This window comes from Entelurus aequoreus, linkage group LG13, assembly GCF_033978785.1.
Source record: "Entelurus aequoreus isolate RoL-2023_Sb linkage group LG13, RoL_Eaeq_v1.1, whole genome shotgun sequence".
Taxonomy (NCBI): domain Eukaryota; kingdom Metazoa; phylum Chordata; class Actinopteri; order Syngnathiformes; family Syngnathidae; genus Entelurus; species Entelurus aequoreus.
Window position 1 is genome coordinate 56505145 of NC_084743.1, and position 19694 is coordinate 56524838.

At 38.2% G+C, this 19694-nt stretch overlaps 1 protein-coding gene across 1 annotated transcript in view; it reads left to right on the top strand.

Moving 5' to 3' along the window:
- ankrd13b (ankyrin repeat domain 13B) overlaps window positions 1–19694 on the top strand; it is a 126718-nt gene that overhangs the window by 51110 nt on the left and 55914 nt on the right. The window contains exon 3 of the mRNA XM_062068065.1: window positions 11303–11438. Coding sequence (XP_061924049.1) covers window positions 11303–11438 — 136 coding nt within the window. The remainder of the gene's footprint in view (window positions 1–11302; window positions 11439–19694) is intronic.

The window sequence follows — 19694 nt, forward strand, 5'->3', positions numbered from 1 at the left end:
ATCAAAGAAATTGTCCAGTATGTTGGATAGGGGTGCTCCAAAAAATTGATTCATATCTGAATCACGATTCTTAAGAATCGTGATTCAGATATGAAAAAAGGTATTTCAATTCTAAAGGTTTTCATAATTTTGTCAACATTTTTTTTTACGCCCTCTGCGCGCTTACTCCCTCCACTTGTACTTCATCCTTTAGCAGCCAAGCCAAGCTTTTGTAACCTGTTTTGAAAATGTTTTATTACAATTTTTATAACAATTAATATATTGCAAAAATCGGTCTGAATCGAGAATTGTGTTGACTCTGACTCGTATCGTCACCCCAGGAATCAAAATCGAATTGTCAGTTTTGTAACATTTCTAACCCTTAATGTTGGGTCACTGTAATAAGGTACACTTATTAAAGATTAAAAATATATATATTTGTGATTAATCACAATTAATTATGAGTTAACTCTGGACAATGCGATTAATCCCGATGAACTATTTGAATTGTTTGACAACAAAAAATATTTATATAATAAGTATACACTACCGTTCAAAAGTTTGGGGTCACATTGAAATGTCCTTATTTTTGAAGGAAAACCACTGTACTTTTCAATGAAGATAACTTTAAACTAGTCTTGACTTAAAAGAAATACACTCTATACATTGCTAATCTGGTAAATGACTATTCTAGTTGCAAATGTCTGAGTTTTGGTGCAATATCTACATAGGTGTATAGAGGCCCATTTTCAGCAACTATCACTCCAGTGTTCTAATGGTACAATGTGTTTGCTCATTGGCTCAGAAGGCTAATTGATGATTAGAAAACCCTTGTGCAATCATGTTCACACATCTGAAAACAGTTTAGCTCGTTACAGAAGCTACAAAACTGACCTTCCTTTGAGCAGATTGAGTTTCTGGAGCATCACATTTGTGGGGTCAATTAAACGCTCAAAATGGCCAGAAAAAGAGAACTTTCATCTGAAACTCGACAGTCTATTCTTGTTCTTAGAAATGGAGGCTATTCCACAAAATTGTTTGGGTGACCCCAAACTTTTGAACGGTAGTGTATATACTATTTATTTAGCTTCAAGGCGTAAGGCAGTTAACATATATACACAACAAATTATATGTCCCATTCCAAAATAAAAAGTTTGTTCATCTCAAGAAAGTTGAATTTATAAATAATATCATGACACATACAAAGAAAGAAGTTAGGCATGCGTAGGCCATGATGTGCGCAGTTGGCCATTGATGGCAATATTGACTTCCCCTAAGGCGTTGATTGAACAACGACGAGTGTTTCTCTTTGTCTTGCATCAAAAGCACTTACAAATGAACTATAAAAGTGCTGACACAGTTACAAAATCATGGTGAATATTATTGATTATTTGAGTCTGCTTTTACTCGACCATTTAAAGACTGGTATGCAGTGTGAAGTCTGCACTTTCGAGAGGAGCTAAAACGAAGCATCTGTCGAAAAAGTTGATGGATATGAGGTTGTGGACTTCTGAGAGTTAAGAACACATTGCTAAATTAAACCCACAAATCCTCTACAACTATAATATTAAAAATATGCAGTAAAAAATCATAGTGCTCTGCCCTGTTGCAGGTATTGATTATTCAGTCAGCAGGAACTGAACTGCTAGACAGCAATGCTTTTACTTGGGTTTTAAAAGAGGATGTCGTGCACCTAATGCGATGTTTTCGTGACTTGGGAGGAAGTACCTGCAGGCAGCTTCACAGTATTTTGGGAATATCCATTATGTCCTGTTCCAGATGTTCTGCTGGGTCAAGCAGGTTTGATGGTCATCAGCTTGCCAGATAGTAATAGGGAATAATGAGTTGTTTCATATGCAATGGTTGATTTAACACTTTCACAGAAAAACATTGAACGAAGGCTAGGTTAGATTAAAATTACATACTTCACTATATAACGTATAGTCGGAAGCTGCTCCTGTGTTAGTTCACACAATCCTGGTCCGCATAGTGTACCTAAGAGACTCCTTTTCAGATGAGAACGTAAATACAAGGCAGTTTAGCCTGTCTTGGTTTATGGGTGGAAATATACTTTCAACCTATTTAATGATTTTAGTCCTCAGACAATATTGTGCCAACAATTATGAAAAATGATGCTCCTTAAAGTTCTGCTTGTGGACGTAAAATGGACCTTAGTTGCTTTTGTTTGGTTAAGCAGTTGAAATGTCTTCAACTTCAGTTGGTGAAGTACGTTTGTATTATTTAAGACACTTGATCTGCTAAGATTCCAAATAACATATGCTAAATAGCATATGCAAACTATAAAGTTTGCCTGTACTATTAGTGGGCATGTTACTATTTTAATAACAAGCACAAAAGTGATGCAATAAGAATTTTTTTGTGTAATACACAGCTGTCATAATGGAGACAGTCATTTCTCTCGTGGTGTTTTGCCATGTTTTGAAACATGTGGCATACAACTATTATATGTACCACCTTTTCTTGGCATTTTTGAAGCACTCCTGCAGCGCGATCTACATAGGAACCCACTTTTTAGTGCACTGGTGTGCGGCGCAATGATCTTGACCGGTGGTCTGCAACCTGCGGCTCTTTAGCACCACCCAAGTGGCTCCCTGGAGCTTTTTCAAAAATGTACGAAAATATAATTAATAGGGTTTCTGTAGGAGGACAACATGACACAAACCTCCATAGTTGTTAGAAATCCCACTCTTAAACATGATTCTCTGATGAGAGTATTTGGCGAGCGCCGTTTTGTCCTACTAATTTTGGTGGTCTTTGAACTCACCGTAGTTTGTTTACATGTATAACATTCTTCAACGATGCCAGAGAAAGACATAATTTATGTCACTCATTCTTTGTCTCATTTTGTCCACCAAACGTTTTATGCTGTGTGAGAATGGACAAAGGTGAGTTTTGTTGATGTTACTGACTTGTGTGGAGTTCTTATCAAGCCTATTTGGTCAGTGCATGACTGCGAGCTAATCAATGCTACCATGCTATTTAGGATAGCTTTATGTACGTATTGCATCATTATGCCTCACTTGTAGGTATATTTGAGCTCATTTAATTTCCTTTACTTATGTCCTCACTCCTCTGTGTATTTAATTTATATCTGCACATCTCATGACATATTCTCTGTATGCAATATTGCCTGCATTTCTGATAGTGGTTTGTTATAGACCACAGCAAACGTAACCCAATTTTGCATAGATTGTAATAAATCCATTCGAAGGACACAGCCCGCCTTTTCCTTTAACTTGGACACACAAATCTTTACCTTTGGCCATTCTAAGCCAGTAATTTAGAGGGGTCATCTCACCCTCTGAGAAGCCTCCTTTTTTACTAATGTGTTCCAATGTTGTGAAAATGGGTAGAATAAATATTACATTTCAACTATTATGTCAACCAAGATTTGTGTCAGCCTGCGACACATAGTCATTTTGATAGTAGGCTAATATAGCTAATATAGACACTTATACTATGTATTGACTTCATTATAACACTTATAGAAGGCTTAAAATGTTTGCGGTTCCAGACAGATTTTTTTTTCTTTCATTTTTGGTCCAATAAGGCTCTTTCAACATTTTGGGTTGCCGAACCCTGATCTAGACACAAGAAAATGCAGATTGTCTGCTGTCTCCAAATCCTCCCATATAATATTATATATGTCTGAAAGAAGCATGTAGAATTTTGACACAAACATGGAAGATTCTCTTTCTCTCAGTGGTGTGTCCAGATTTTTTTTTTCAGGGGTGGGACAGGGGAGCACCTACTTTTACAGGGGTGGTACCCATACAACCATCGGTCTACCCCAGGGGAAGCTGGAGCTTTTATAGTAGATCACCATCACCAAGTATGGAGGGAATCTTAAGACAATTGCTGACATTAAATAATAATGACGCTGCAGAGAATCAAACCAACGTCATGTGGCACAAAAGACAAGTGCCATTACACTACCACAGAACTGCCATGATGACAAATCAAATTTAGCATATATCAAGTTTCATGTTTAAATTTTGTGTAATTCATACTGCTCACAAAGAAGTAAACGGCTTGAATAAAGCCTGCTTTCAAATTTAATTTAATGTGCTGTTATTCTCTTATTTTATTGGCATAACAAAAAAAAAGTATACTCTCTATCAAGATTCCAAACAGATCACAACTCTCTAAAGCTCACATTTTCAGGGGAGTTTCTGCTGTTTATATGTTGTCGAATCTCGTCGCAAAATCTGAACCGCCTCCCGAAGTTGCCACATGGTCATCGGCGGTCACTCGAATGAGTATGACGATCCTCTTGGTAGGGGTGTATCCCTTTATGGAGGATGCCTGTGTGTGACTTTGTTTAACGTGGGGAGACTGGTGCACAGACAGTCACCACACGATCCTTGACAGAATCGGGTCAGGGTCCAGTGGAATGGAGTCCAAGACGACTGGGGACCCTTTTCTGCTGCAGCCTTCTACCGCCATCGCAGCCGTTCTGGTAGTTCTTAAATCTACCGTCTTCCGCCTGCTCCGCCGTTGAGGTCTTCACCGTATCCCTGACTAGGGGGCAGTCAGGTACTAGGCCTTTGCCAAGGGCCACCTGGGGTAACAGTAGTAAAGAGGTTAACCTCCTAGTGCCCCAAGACCCCATAGAGGAGCCTCCACTGCTGGATGCACTTTAACGTCATGCCCAGGACAGCGAGGCTTCTCACGTCATCATTTCTGGCTCCTCCCCTACATGAAGCAAGCCTCGAGACGCGTTTTGCGGGCACGCCTCCTTCATTCGACCCACGCCTCGAAGGCTCGACACATCAGGTGACGTCACATCACCAGATTTAGCACACTGCTGCTAAATCTGGTGTGCACAATCTGGATATGTGCACACCGGTCGCTGTCCTACTACGTTCGTATGCTTCAAATCGTTCCACCTCTAAGACGCGCCATTGCTCTCTCCATTTGTTTTGTCAGGCCCGACTTTATTTTGTATATTCTCTTATTTTTGTATGTATTTCCTTTCCAGCGCTCTTATTTTAGTTTCACTTCCTCCACCACTCCTCTGGCCTGATCGCGCGTTGTCTCCCTCGCCTGTTTCTGATTGGCCATCTGGGCACACCTGTTCTGGGTTGCCAATCAGGCTTCTTTATATGCCAGCCTGTCCTGCAGAAAGTGCTGGATCATTGTTTTGCTTGTGCCTGTGTTAATGTTTCCTGTGCCCTTACCCGCTGCACTATTCTTTTGTGTTTTTGACATTAAAAATGTCGCCTGACATCTCTGCATCTTGGGGTTCAAGACTAGCAGAGGGTAAAATGTTTGCCAGTTTGCACAAATATTCCAAGACGTTTTAAATTTTCCTGAGGGAACTCTCCTGAAGGAATCAATAAAGTACTATCTATCTATCTATCTATCTATCTATCTATCTATCTATCTATCTATCTATCTATCTATCTATCTATCTATCTATCTATCTATCTATCTATCTATCTATCTATCTATCTATCTAAAAATAGATGCAGAACAGCTGTCTCAAAACAGTTTCGGACCTGATAAATCACATTGACAATGTTAAATGATTATATTTGCATCTCTTCCTACTACTATTGTGAGTGTTATGATAATCTGCATATTTTCTGCATATACATTAGGACCAGGGGTGTCCAAACTTTTTCCACTGAGGGCCGCACACATAAAAATTAAAGCATGCGAAGGCCATTTTGATATTTTTCATTTTCAAACCATAACAAAATATATGGATTTTGTTTGTTTTTTACCTTTAGGGCTCCCGGGGACCATAAAGGGTCTAAGTAATTAAAATGTTAAAAACAAGTCGAATTAGGCCAGTGGCTAGCACGCTCGTCTTTCATGCAGGCGACCCAGGTTCGATTCCTGGGGTGGAACAGAAAAAGCAGGCACTGAACCAGGCAGGTTTCACTGGCTGTGCCCAACAAACCAATGTATGGCTGGACAAAAGCATGATTTGAAAAACATACTGTATCCATTTCTCTTCCTATTGCAGCGACAACCGCTTTCATGCCTCTATAATGTGTTTGTATGACTGTTCATTCATCCAGAAGAAGATTTGTGATGTCAGAGGTCCCTGATTTTGACAAGCAATCCCTTCTTTCCTCAGGTTTTTGATGAGGTCAGGGCACTTTCCAATCAAACACTTCCAACTGCAGACCTTTGCTTAGTACACTGGGAACAGAAAATTGCCTTCCTCTGACATTCCTCAACAAATTTTGCAATCATACAATTGCCAAAATTGTCTTGGTGAAGATGACAAATTAATATTCAGGAGGACTTAAGGGGTCTGATTGGTTAATGGAGTTGTCCTTAACACTTAATTACTATATATACATGTGTATATATACACTATACTCATTATACTCAATATACTCACCGTAGTTTGTTTACGGATTTCTATTTATATTCAAAAAGTTATGCATTCATATTTTGTGGGATATTTGGTTAATTTATGCTTTTTTGGGTGCAATTTTCCCTGCGTAAACACAATGGTAACTCCTCGTGCAAAAGGGGTATGTGCAATAAGACCAGCACTTTAACTGACGAGGCAAAGGGAGATATGTATTTTCTTCCTTTGGCACATTGTTATATGCAACAATTTAACACACTTGCAATTAAGCACTGTAGCATTTATTCATCTGCCTTATGCACTTTAACTACTATGGTTACTTTATGATCTGTTCTGAGCTGAGGTCATGCAGCAGCCTCCTGTTTTATTTGGGTCTCCACTTTTTATTTGTATTACTATATCTTGGTCTGTGTATTTTATTGTAATGTTAATGTCTGATGTTGGTGTTGTCTAACCTTACTTTTTATGGACCTTGTTGTATTTACCATCAACTTGCCAGGGACTGCAGATGGAAATTAGCCTTCGGCTACAATCTGGCACATTTACAGTTTATATGTTTATTAATGTTCATTGTCCAATGTAACACACATATAAAAATAGCGACTTCTTATCAGGAGTTTTATTATACATCGTGTGATTATTCCGTTGCCTGGATCATGTTTTGTTTTAGTTTAAGAACCCCTTAGTTCTGTTTCAGCACCCTGGGTTTGTGTTTCTTGTATGCCATGGGTGCTGATTATTTTCACCTGCCTCTGATTAGTGTTCGGGACGCTCACCTGCTCCCGGGCACTAATCAGAGAGCTATTTATTCCTGTTTTTCGCTACACTCGGGCTGGCTGTATTGTTTGCTCCATGCAACAGTTACGATTTGTTATTCTTGTGCTTTTTGTTCCTGTGCCAAGTTTTGCTATAGCTTCCCGTGCTATCGGCACACTTTTCCTGTATTTTTGCATTCTTGATTGATTTATGAAAATAAATCATCCTTCTTACCTGCACGCTGATTCCAGAGGTCCGTGTGCATCTTGGGGAAACGATCCGCGCATTACCATGCCACCCAGCCGTACCACAACAGTGAACAAAGCTTATTGTTTTGTCTAGTGTGACAGTCAAAAGTTAAGTCGGCGAAAATGCGGTCGTTTATAAATTATTTACAAACACGTTACTGTTTAAACAAGTGAGCGACAGTCGTCACATTAAACATAAAGGATGTGCTGTTTTTGCGCAAAGTGATCGATAAACTCGACAGTGTCAAGTTGAAACAGATGGACTCAAACTCTGTTTAACAGGATGTGAACTCATGTGATGCCACAAATCGGAAGTGAAATTTTAAATTTTCAAAAGCTTTAAGACTGTACAATACATCATCTCAAAAACACATGACCTAGATGTTTTCTAGTTGTTTCTTCTACAAGTCTTATTTTGGGGAAAATATTTTACTGATTTTTGAGAAATATTAAATGTTGTATTTTTTAAATTCCCCATACCTATGAGACTATACAATATATCCTCTCAAAAAACACATTTCTCTGATGCTAATATGCATTTTTATGCTGACGATACAATTATTTTATTGCTCTGGATCATCTGTTGAACAGGCTGTCAATGTCCCTGCAGAAAGCTTTTGTCGCTGTGCAGAATTCACTTATTGACTTAAAAATGGTTCTCAATGCTGACAAGGCAAAATTTGGGCTGTTTTCCAAACATAGGAAAGTGCCTCAAACTCCCCCGGTAGTGTCCACTCTTTGAAGGGAATGTCATAGAACTATTGCATGAATATAAATACCTTGGTGTTTTGATTGATGACTCTCTCACTTTTAAACCTTTTATTGATCAGCTGGTGAAGAAACTAAAACTTAAATAATTTTTTTTTTTTCCGTATTAAGAGATGTTTTTCTTTTGATTTTAAAAAAGGCGCCTTGTCTCTGCCACATTTCTACCGTATTTTTTGGACTATAAGTCGCAGTTTTTTTCATAGTTTGGCCGGGGTTGCGACTTATACTCAGGAGCGACTTATGTGTGAAATTATTAACACATTACCGTAAAATATCAAATAATATTATTTAGTTCATTCACGTAAGAGACTAGACGTATACGATTTCATGGGATTTAGCGATTAGGAGTGACAGATTGTTTGGTAAACGTATAGCATGTTCTATATGTTATAGTTATTTGAATGACTCTTACCATAATATGTTACGTTAACATACCAGGCACGTTCTCAGTTGGTTATTTATGCGTCATATAACGTACACTTATTCAGCCTGTTGTTCACTATTCTTTATTTATTTTAAATTGCCTTTCAAATGTCTATTCTTGGTGTTGGGTTTTATCAAATAAATGTCCCCAAAAAATGCGACTTATACTCCAGTGCGAATTATATATGTTTTTTTTCCTTCTTTATTATGCATTTTCGGCCGGTGCGACTTATACTCCGGAGCGATTTATACTCCGAAAAATACGGTGTCTGTGCTAGATTATGGTGATCTTTTTTATATGAATGCTACTCATTCCTGTCTTCAGATGGTGGACTGTGTTTACCAAGCTTCTTTGAGGTTAATCACAAACTGTAGAGTCTTGACACACCACTAGGTCATTGGTACACGTTTATTTACAAGGCTCTTCTGGGACTATTGCCCGAATACATTTGTGCATTGATTTCACAGAGAAGTACGAACTCTTATGCATTGAGATCCAACGATCAGCTGTTGCTCTCTGTCCCTTTTGCTCGCACTGAGCTAGAAAAAAAAACTTTCGTCTATACAGCTCCTTGTGCTTGGAACATGCTACAAAGAGACTGGAAGCTGACTGAATTTGTATCCTTAAATGCTTTTAAATCTAAACTGAGAGCATTTGAAGGAGACTCGGTTATCTGTAATTGTTTTACTTGATGTCCATACTGTCGTTTTAAAGTGTAATGTGAATGTAATTTTTTGTGTAACTCTGCTGCCTCTTGGCCAGGACTCCCTTGAAAAAGAAGTTTTAATCTCAATGGGATTTTTTCCTGGTTAAATAAAGGTAAATAAAAATATATGTATATGACTTATAGATAGTGTGTAATTGTTTCTACTATAAGTCTTATTTTTTTGGGAAAATATTTTACACATTTTTGAGAAATATTTAAAATGTTCTTTGCACACAGTTTAGCGCATGGTATTTGGATATTAGTAGATCAGGCCCACAGTGTATAAAAGATGTTTGGACACCTCTAATGTAGGGCTGGGCGATATGGCCTCTTTTTAATATCTCGATATTTTTAGGCCATGTCACGATACACAATATATATCTCGATATTTTGCCTTAGCCTTGAATGAACACTTGATGCATATAATCACACCAGTATGATGATTCTATGTGTCTACATTAAAATATTCTTGTTCATACTGCATTAATATATGCTCATTTTAAACTTTCATGCAGAGAGGGAAATCACAACTAAGTCAATTAACCAAAACTATATTTATTAAACAGTTATTAAACAGTGGCACAAACATTCATGTCATTTCAAAACAGAAAGTGCAAGATTGTCAGAGACATTTTAAAACAAGCTATGAGTGCACTTTTGTGCATGATGTCACTAAGATGACAAAACAACACTAAATTAAAGTGCACTTTTTGTACAGAACGCCACTACAATCGTTTAAAACAAATAAAGTGCACTTTTGTGCATGATGTCACACAAGATATTTCAATAAGTGTCAAATAAAAATGAGCTGCATAATAGGAAATCAAATAGTGTATGTTCTTCGCTATGTGGTAGGTTATCTCCCTCTGTTTTTTTTCATACGGTGTTGATGTGGAAATGGTTGCCTCTGCATTTTGTTGGTGTGGCACCGAATGGAGATGTTGACATGCGGAGTAAGCACTCTTCATTCTCCAGCAGGTGACTTTTCAAATTATGCTACATATTAGCAGTAATGCTACTTTTTGTAGCAACGCTTTTGCCCCACACTTGGCTTGAAGCCAAACCACCGCCAGACGATGGACCCCCTGCTGTTTTTCTTGGGAATTAAATCTTCCTTCATTTGTTACCAGATTCGCACCTTCTTTCTCTCGTATTACCACTCGCACCACAGCTAACGTTACCCATGCCGCTACCTCTCTGCTCCGCGAGGGCATATACGTATGTGACGTATGTAAGAAGGTGAGCTTACTGTCTGTGAGAAGGAGAGACAACAAAGAGTGGGAAGAGCCTGTAGTGTAATGCCCGCAGCTAAAGGCAACTGCGTGAGAACGTATACTCGAATATCACGATATAGTCATTTTCTATATCGCACAGAGACAAACCCGCGATATATCGAGTATATCGATATATCGCCCAGCCCTGCTCTAATGTACATGGTGTAGATGTAGGACATTCTCTTTTTTAAACAATTTTCTTTTCTTTGGTGATGTACTGTATTCACCTTTAAGCCCACTTCATTCCAAGCATTTGCTTTGTTATAAATATGGTTTTGAAAGAGCCTTTGGATAGGGTTTACAAATGGCTAATGTGATGAGACTAAGAGACAAGGGTCACAACGACATAAAACTAAAAATAGCAAGCTTGAAGAGCTTTAAAGGCCAAAGTACAGAGTAGTATTAGTCTTTTTGTGTGTCGCAACAATGAGAAAACTAGCGTGGGCTATTTTGTGGTGTATTATATTTAGATAGTTTAATTTTCTCTTCTCAGAACAATGCTCAAGTTTGGATAAGAGGTGTTATTGAAAAGTGCTGTACATAGTACTTTGTGTCATGCAGTTACAGCCCTAAAATAAGCCATAAGCAACCAGCAACATTGAGTGCCGACTGCCGACAGGTCAATTAGCACCTGTCACCCTCTCCACCTCCCTGCTGCCAACTTTCTTTTATATTTGCCTTTTCTTGACACATACTTCTAGGAGGCACACTATTATGACTCCAGATATAATCTCATATCCTACAGTATGTCATACATCATCATCATGCAACTGTGCTTTTTTTTTTATTAACCAGACTGATCTAGAGTCCCTGGACCCCCGTGGTAGGACCCCTCTGCACCTGGCTGTCACACTGGCCCACCTGGACTGTGCCAGAGTCCTGTTAGAGCATGGAGCTGATGTCAGCAAGGAGAACCGCAACGGCTGGACTGGTGAGTGTGTGTGTTTATATTTATTTATGATATGTGCATAATTTTGTACTGGGGCTCGAGTCCTCAAGAGCTAACATGGAGTATTTATGACCCTCTTAAGCACATCCTTATCCAATACCGTACCTTGTTGACTATTATTGCGCTTCCCAGCACAATATGAGATTATCATGATATACAGTCGTGGTCAAAAGTTTACATACACTTGTGAAGGACATAATGTCATGGCTGTCTTGAGTTTACAATAATTTCTACAACTCTTATTTTTTTGTGATATCAGGCTAGAATTAAGGTTTTACAATGGCCTTCCCAAAGTCCTGACTTAAACGTGTGGACAATGCTGAAGAAACAAGTCCATGTCAGAAAACCAACAAATTCAGCTGAACTGCACCAATTTTGTCAAGAGGAGTGGTCAAAAATTCAACCAGAAGCTTGTGGATGGCTACCAAAAGCGCCTTAAAGGCCTACTGAAATGAATTTTTTTTATTTAAACGGGAATAGCAGATCCATTCTATGTGTCATACTTGATCATTTTGCGATATTGCCATATTTTTGCTGAAAGGATTTAGTATAGAACAACGTCGATAAAGTTCGCAACTTTTGGTCTCTGATAAAAAAAAAACCTTGCCCCTACCGGAAGTAGCGTGACGTTGTCAGTTGTTCACTCCCTCATATTTTCCTATTGTTTTCAACGCAGCTAGAGCTATTCGGACCATTACCCCATTAATTTGAGCGAGGATGAAAGATTCGTGGACGAGGAACGTTAGAGTGACGGACTAGAATGCAGTGAAATACATATTTTTTTTCGCTCTGACCGTAACTTAGGTACAAGCTGGCTCATTGGATTCCACACTCTCTCCTTTTTCTATTGTGGATCACGGATTTGTATTTCAAACCACCTCGGATACTATATCCTCTTGAAAATGAGAGTCGAGAACGCGAAATGGACATTCAGTGCCTTTTATCTCCACGACAATACATCGGCAAACGTTTTAGCTATGAGCTAACGTGATAGCATCGTTGTTTAACTGCATATAGAAAGAAAAAAATAAACCCCTGACTGGAAGGATTGATAGAAAATCAACAATACTATTCAACCGTGGACATGTACATACACGGTTAATGCTTTCCAGGCTGGCGAAGGTTAACAATGCTGTGCTAACGACACCATTGAAGCTAACTTAGCAACCGGACCGCACAGAGCTATGCTAAAAACATTAGCTCTCCACCTACGCCAGCCAGCCTTCATCTGCTCATCAACACCCGTGCTCACCTGCGTTCCAGCGATCGGCGGAAGGACGAAGGACTTCACCCGATGCGTTTGGCGGCCCGGAGACGTAGGAAGTCAAGGTGAGGTCGCCGGCTAGCGCGTCTGCTCTCCAACAAAGTCCTCCTGGTTGTGTTGCTGTAGTCCGCTGCTAATACACCGATCCCACCTACAACTGTCTTCTTTGCAGCCTTCATTGTTCATTAAACAAATTGCAAAAGATGTCCAGAATACTGTGGAATTATGAAATGAAAACAGAGCTTTTTGTATAGGATTCTACGGGGTACCATAACTTCCGTTTAACTGACTACGTGCCGCGCATACGTCATCATACCGCGACGTTTCAGCCGGATATTTCCCGGGAAATTTTAAATGTCACTTTATAAGTTAACCCGGCCGTATTGGCATGTGTTGCAATGTTAAGATTTCATCATTGATATATAAACTATCAGTAGTGGGTTTCAGTAGGCCTTTAATGCAGTGAAACTTGCCAAGGGACATGTAACCAAATATCAACATTACTTTTGACACAGCAGATTTGGTCACATTTTCAGAAGACCCATAATAAATTCATAAAAGAACCAAACTTCATGAATGTTTTTTGTGACCAACAAGTATGTGCTCCAATCACTCTATTACAAAAAAATAAGGGTTGTAGAAATTATTGGAAACTCAAGACAGCCATGACATTATGTTCTTTACAAGTGTATGTCAACTTTTGACCACGGCTGTGTCAAAAGACAATATAGCTCTTTAGTGATTTTCAATATATTGGTGGAAGGATCTCTACAATACAACATACGATGTGTTTACACCAGGTTTTTGCAAAATTTGGAATTTAATTTAAATGTATTTGAATAGTTTTCATTTAAATAGAATTAGCTCTACCACACAGTAAGTTTAATTTGAATTGAAATGTGAGTTACAGGAAGTGTAATTTAATTCGGAGAAGTTCCTTATATCCAATTAATTAACAGGAATAATTTGTCAAATTTAACAAAGGGTTTGGCCTAAATACTAAACATATATTTAAAAACACTTCAGGTAAACACAATTTCCTCATTTTCCATAATTTGAAATATAGAATAGCTATGACTTTTAGTTTCATACTACATAATTGGCTAAAGTCCTAGCGAGCTACCAATTAGAAGGCTAGCAAGAAAGCGGCAAGTAATAATACACTGTAAAAAAAAAAAAAAATCTGTAAAATTCACTGTGCTTTTTTTATACCGAATGACTGTAAATTGAAAAACGTCACCACTGCTACTTTTACGGAAAAATTCTGGCAACTGAGCGCACAGTTTTTTTTACTGTAAAATCACGGGATGTTGTTTTTACAGTGCATTACTTAAAAGGAAAAACAGTGCCACTGTTATTCTTCTTGCTATAGGGGACAGTCTCTATTTTATTTTACTGAGGTATTTGTTGTAATTCCACGGCCTACTCGGAACTCGGGCCAAAGTCTGAATCTGGGAAAAAAAAAATACAACAATTTTAACTGTAAAAAATAAGATTTGAATCTGGGAAAAAAAAAAGCTCAAATATCAAAATATAAGAAAGTCAATCATTTCAATAAATGATTTATTAAAAACAATTTAAACAACAAGAATGAGTCATGATTATACTCAATTGTGTACACTTATTTTTGTTTTCAATCTACAGATATATATTTCAAAAGTCAACATCGAAACTTTATTTTTCAATTCAATTTAGCTCCATCATTGCGCTGCAATGGCATACGATGGAGATAGAGTACTCCGTCCTATGTGTGCGTGTTAACTGGCAGAAATATCAATATTATACATGTTTATTCAGCAATGTAATTTTATAAGTTCATACAGTAAGTGATGGATGACTTGAGTGGCTGATTAAAATGAATGAATTGATCTGTTTTGGTGTCTGCTTTTTCTCTGCTATAACATCGGGGCGGTATAGCTCGGTTGGTAGAGCGGCCGTGCCAGTAACTTGAGGGTTGCAGGTTCGATCCCCACTTCCGCCATCCTAGTCACTGCCGTTGTGTCCTTGGGCAAGACACTTTACCCACCTGCTCCCAGTGCCCACCCACACTGGTTTGAATGTAACTTAGATATTGGGTTTCACTATGTAAAAGCGCTTTGACTCACTAGAGAAAAGCGCTATATAAATATAATTCACTTCACTTCTATATGAAACAGTACTTTGCAACATGCATTTCCTTGCATCTTGATCATTTCAGCGCATCATCGAGAGCGCACTTTTGGCATGCTAAAAACAGGTTCTGTTGTCTAGATTGCTCTGCTATGAAGGCCAGGAAAAGGTAGTAAAGATTATTTAAAAACACCTCAGGTGGAGGAGCACAAATGAGCATTTTGTCATGAATGTGGAAGAAAATGAGTGTCTCCATGGTGAAAGTCTGTAGTACACACACAATTCTCTTTTAAATAGGGCAGTCATTTATGCACTTGTTATCAATTGTATACACGGTTTTAGTAGATTAACTGCAACACGCATAATAATAGTACACACAATCTTATAGTATGCACTAGGGGTGTGGGAAAAAATCGATTCGAATTCAAATCGCGATTCTCACGTTGTGCAATTCAGAATCTATTCTCATTTTTTAAAAATCTATTTTTTGTATTTTTAAATTTTTTTTTAAATTAATCAATCCAATAAAACAATACACAGCAATACCATAACAATGCAATCCAATTCCAAAACCAAACCCGACCCAACAACACTCAGAACAGCAATAAACAGAGCAATTTAGAGGAGACGCAAACACGACACAGAACAAACAAAAGTAGTGAAACAAAAATGAATATTATCAACAACAGTATCAATATTAGTTACAATTTCAACATAGCAGTGATTAAAAATCCCTCATTGACATTATCACTAGACATTTATAAAAATAAAAATAAATGAACAGTGGCTTAAACTTGCATCGCATCTCATAAGCTTGACAACACACTGTGTCCAATATTTTCACAGAGATAGAATAAGTCATATTTTTGGTTCATTTAATAGTTTAAACAAATTTACATTATTACAATCAGTTGATAAAACATTGTCCTTTACAATTATAGAAGCTTTTTACAAAAATCTACTACTCTGCTTGCATGTCAGCAGACTGGGGTAGATCCTGCTGAAATTCTATGTATTGAATGAATAGAGAATCGTTTTGAATCGGGAAAAAATCGTTTTAGAATTGAGAATCGTGTTGAATTGAAAAAAAAAAAAAGATTTTGAATCGAATCGTGACCCCAAGAATCGATATTGAATCGAATCGTGGGACACCCAAAGATTCACAGCCCTAGTTTGCACACACTATTTAGCACATGCTGTTTAGATCTTAGTAGATCAGGCCCATAATGCGTACATAAGGTTTATAATTGCGAATAATTGTGAATTGTTAATAATAATATTTGTGAAATATGTAACAATCCTGTATGGATTATAATGTTAAACATAATTCTGGAATGCAACAAAATTATTAACTGTAATTTCTGTTCTATATTCGTTAATTTGAGTGCATTCTACATCCTAGTTTAAACAGAGCTCATGATGTTATCAATTAATTGACTTTATATTACCACAATGATATCAGCATAATTCGCTAGCGTAGTAACTAAATCCCTTCTTAGCCAGTTTCGAGTCATCCATACCAGCCACAGCGCAAAATGCCCATCTTACCCTCTAGTCCGCAACTGGTCGTCTTCCAAGAACACCAGTGTGAGGTGGGCACTGAAAGTATAAACCTGCGTAAAGCGGCTGGGCCAGATGGCATACTGGGCAAGGTGCTTCGGGACAGTGCAGACCAGCTGGCAGGAGCACTGACAGGACTATTTAATTCATCCCCGGCACAAGCCCAAGTCCTGCCCTGTTTTAAGGCAGCCACTGTCATCCCAGTCCCCAAGAGGACAGCCATAAAAGACTTAGATTACAGACCAGTGGCACTGACGTCTGTGGTGATGAAGCGTTTTGAAAGGTTTGTTCTCCAATATATCAAAGCCTGCCTCCCCCAGAACTTTGCTCCAAACCAGTTTGCATACAGGCCAAATCGGTCCACAGAGGACGCCATCGCCACTGCTCTTAACTCAGCTGTAGAACATCTACAACTCTTGAATACCTATGTCAGGATACTGTTCGTCGACTACAGCACACCGTTCATCCTCGACATCTTGGTAAAAAAGCCAAGCTTCCTGGGTCTACACCCTCTTTATTTGTTCCTGGATTTTAAAAAAATCCTGACCAGCCGACCTCTGTTTGTCAAGGTGGGTCAACTATGCTCCTCCACCGTCAGTCAGCGCTGTATGACTGTGTCCCCATTCATCTCTCGAACACCTTCATCAAGTTAGCCGACGACACCACAGTGGTGGGGCTGATGACGGAGGGTGATGGCAAGGTGGCGCAATAAGCACAACCTGAGGCTGAACACCACAACGACCAATGAGATGGTCATTGAGTTTAGGAGACAGAGAGGGGAACATGCTCCACTTGTAGTAAATGGAGTGGAGACTGTGGGCTCCTTTAAGTTCCCGGGAACTTAATTCTCGGAGGACCTCACAAGGACTGCCAATACTTCAGCACTGGTCAAAAAGGCACAGCAGAGACTCCACTTCCTTCGTGTGCTGCGGAGGAACCAACTTGAAGAGAAACTGCAGATATATTTGTATCGGGCCACTGTAGAGAAAGTGCTAATGTACTGCGAAACTGTGTGGTTTCCTACGTGCTCTGCAGAAGACAGGAAGGCCCTGTAGAGGGTGACCAAGACAGCGTAGAAGATTATCTGCCGGCCTCCACCCTCCCGAGAGGACATTGCTCGATCTCGAAAGTTTTGGCAGACAGCTCTCACCCTGGTCAGCACTTGTTCAACCTGCTACCACCAGGGCCAAAATCCAAATCAGGACAAACACAGTTAAAACAGTTTTTTATCCTTGGGACATGAGGATATTGAATCTGTCCCAATAGCTTACACTGTTTTTTTTACTGCTGCACCGCTCTGTTTGTACGAGTACAGTGTTTATGTATTTATTTTTAATATCTTATTTATTGTGTTTATTGTATTTCAACTGCACCTAACTGAGTAGCCGTTGGTAAATTGTCATCACGCTGTCATGTTTGATGACAATTAAGTGTTTTATTCAATTCTATTTCATCTTCAGTTCTCCGGAAATCTATTTTCATTGTCTCTCATCTGCTCAAAACTTTACAGTCATTGACTGAATGTCAATGTGTGCAAATCCCCTGTCACCCTGTGGACTGTCAATGTATTTAATCAGCAATCGTTAGCAAGCCTCATGCAAATGTGACGTATCACCTTGTGATGAACTGACCTGTGGTTCTCCAAGGAATACGGCACTTTCAGATTACTAAATAGAGAAACTTGTGACTAATATTAATTGTTGTTTGGTCGATACAGAGAAGGCCTTTATGTTTACATACTATATGTGCTGTTTCATTGAAAACAGTACACCAGAAAATAGTTTCCCCAATATATAATGTAATATGTAATATTGGTTGACATTATAATTTGTCATTAGAAGTGCTGCTGCTATAGTATAGTGTAGGGTTGTACGGTATACCGGTATTAGTATAGTACCGCGATACTAATGAATCATATTCAGTACTATACCGCCTCTGTAAAGTACCCGTCGTCCTCACGTCACGTCATTGCTGCTTTACGAGCAGAGGAGCATGTTCGGTCACGGAGTACTTACAAGCAGACACAGTGTGTAGACAGAAAAGGGAGAACGGACACATTTTGGCTTAAAAACTAACGATGAAGGTGAAGTTATAACACTGAAACGCCCACCGGAAGAGGTGCTTTACTACATGGCTAGCTAGCTAGCAGCTAAAGTCCAGCCCCAGTCGACAGTGTTTTAGCTACTTCTAAATCACTAATCCTCATCTCCATGGCGACAAATAAAGTATGTTTCTTACAAGTATAGCTAAACATGCTTCACTACACACCGTAGATCACCGACGTCGAAATTTAAACAAACGCCATTGGTGGATCTACACCTAACATCCACTGTAATGATACCAAGTACAGGCACGTATCTAGTCGATACTTCTATGATTATGTTGATATTTTTTGGCATCACAACATCTTCTTTTGTTTTTTTAAAATGTATATTATGTTTATAAACTCAGGAAATATGTCCCTGGACACATGAGGACTTTGAATATGACCAATGTATGATCCTGTAACGACTTGGTATCGGATTGATACCCAAATTTGTGGTATCATCCAAACCTAATGTAAAGCATCCAAACAACAGAAGAATAAGTGATTATTACATTTTAACAGAAGTGTAGATAGAACATGTTAAAAGCGAAAGTAAGCAGATATTAACAGTAAATGAAGAAGTAGATTAATAATTCATTTTCTACCACTTGTCCTTAATAATTCCGACAAAATAATAACATGGAAAATGACACAATATGTTACTGCATATGTCCGCAGACTAAATTTGCCTGGTATGTTCACTATTTTATTTAAGGACAAACTTGCAATAAGAAACATATGTTTAATTTTCCCTTAAGATGTTTTGTTAAAATAAAGCCAATAATGCAATTTTTTGCCGTCCCCTTTATTTAGAAAAGTATTGAAAAGGACCAAAAAGTATCAAAATAACTTTAGTACTGGTACCAAAATATTGGTATCGGGACAACACTAGTATAGTGTATTAAATGTATTATTTTCACATAAATATACCACTGTAACATCATTATTATTATGTCTAATTTGGTATTTTTGTTGCCATTATCCCCATGTGAATTGTGCAACATAATGGATAAACAATAAGCTTGTAAATTTTTTAATTTTTTTATTTCTGATTATTATTATTATTATTAATGTATTATCATTTATTTTTTGTTTATTTAATTGTTGTATTTGTATATATTACTTTGTTGTTTTTGTTTTTTTGCGGTTATTTTCTTTTGGGGGGTGGTGTGTGGTATGGTTGGGATATAAACAAAAAAAATTTGGACATTTAGGGCAG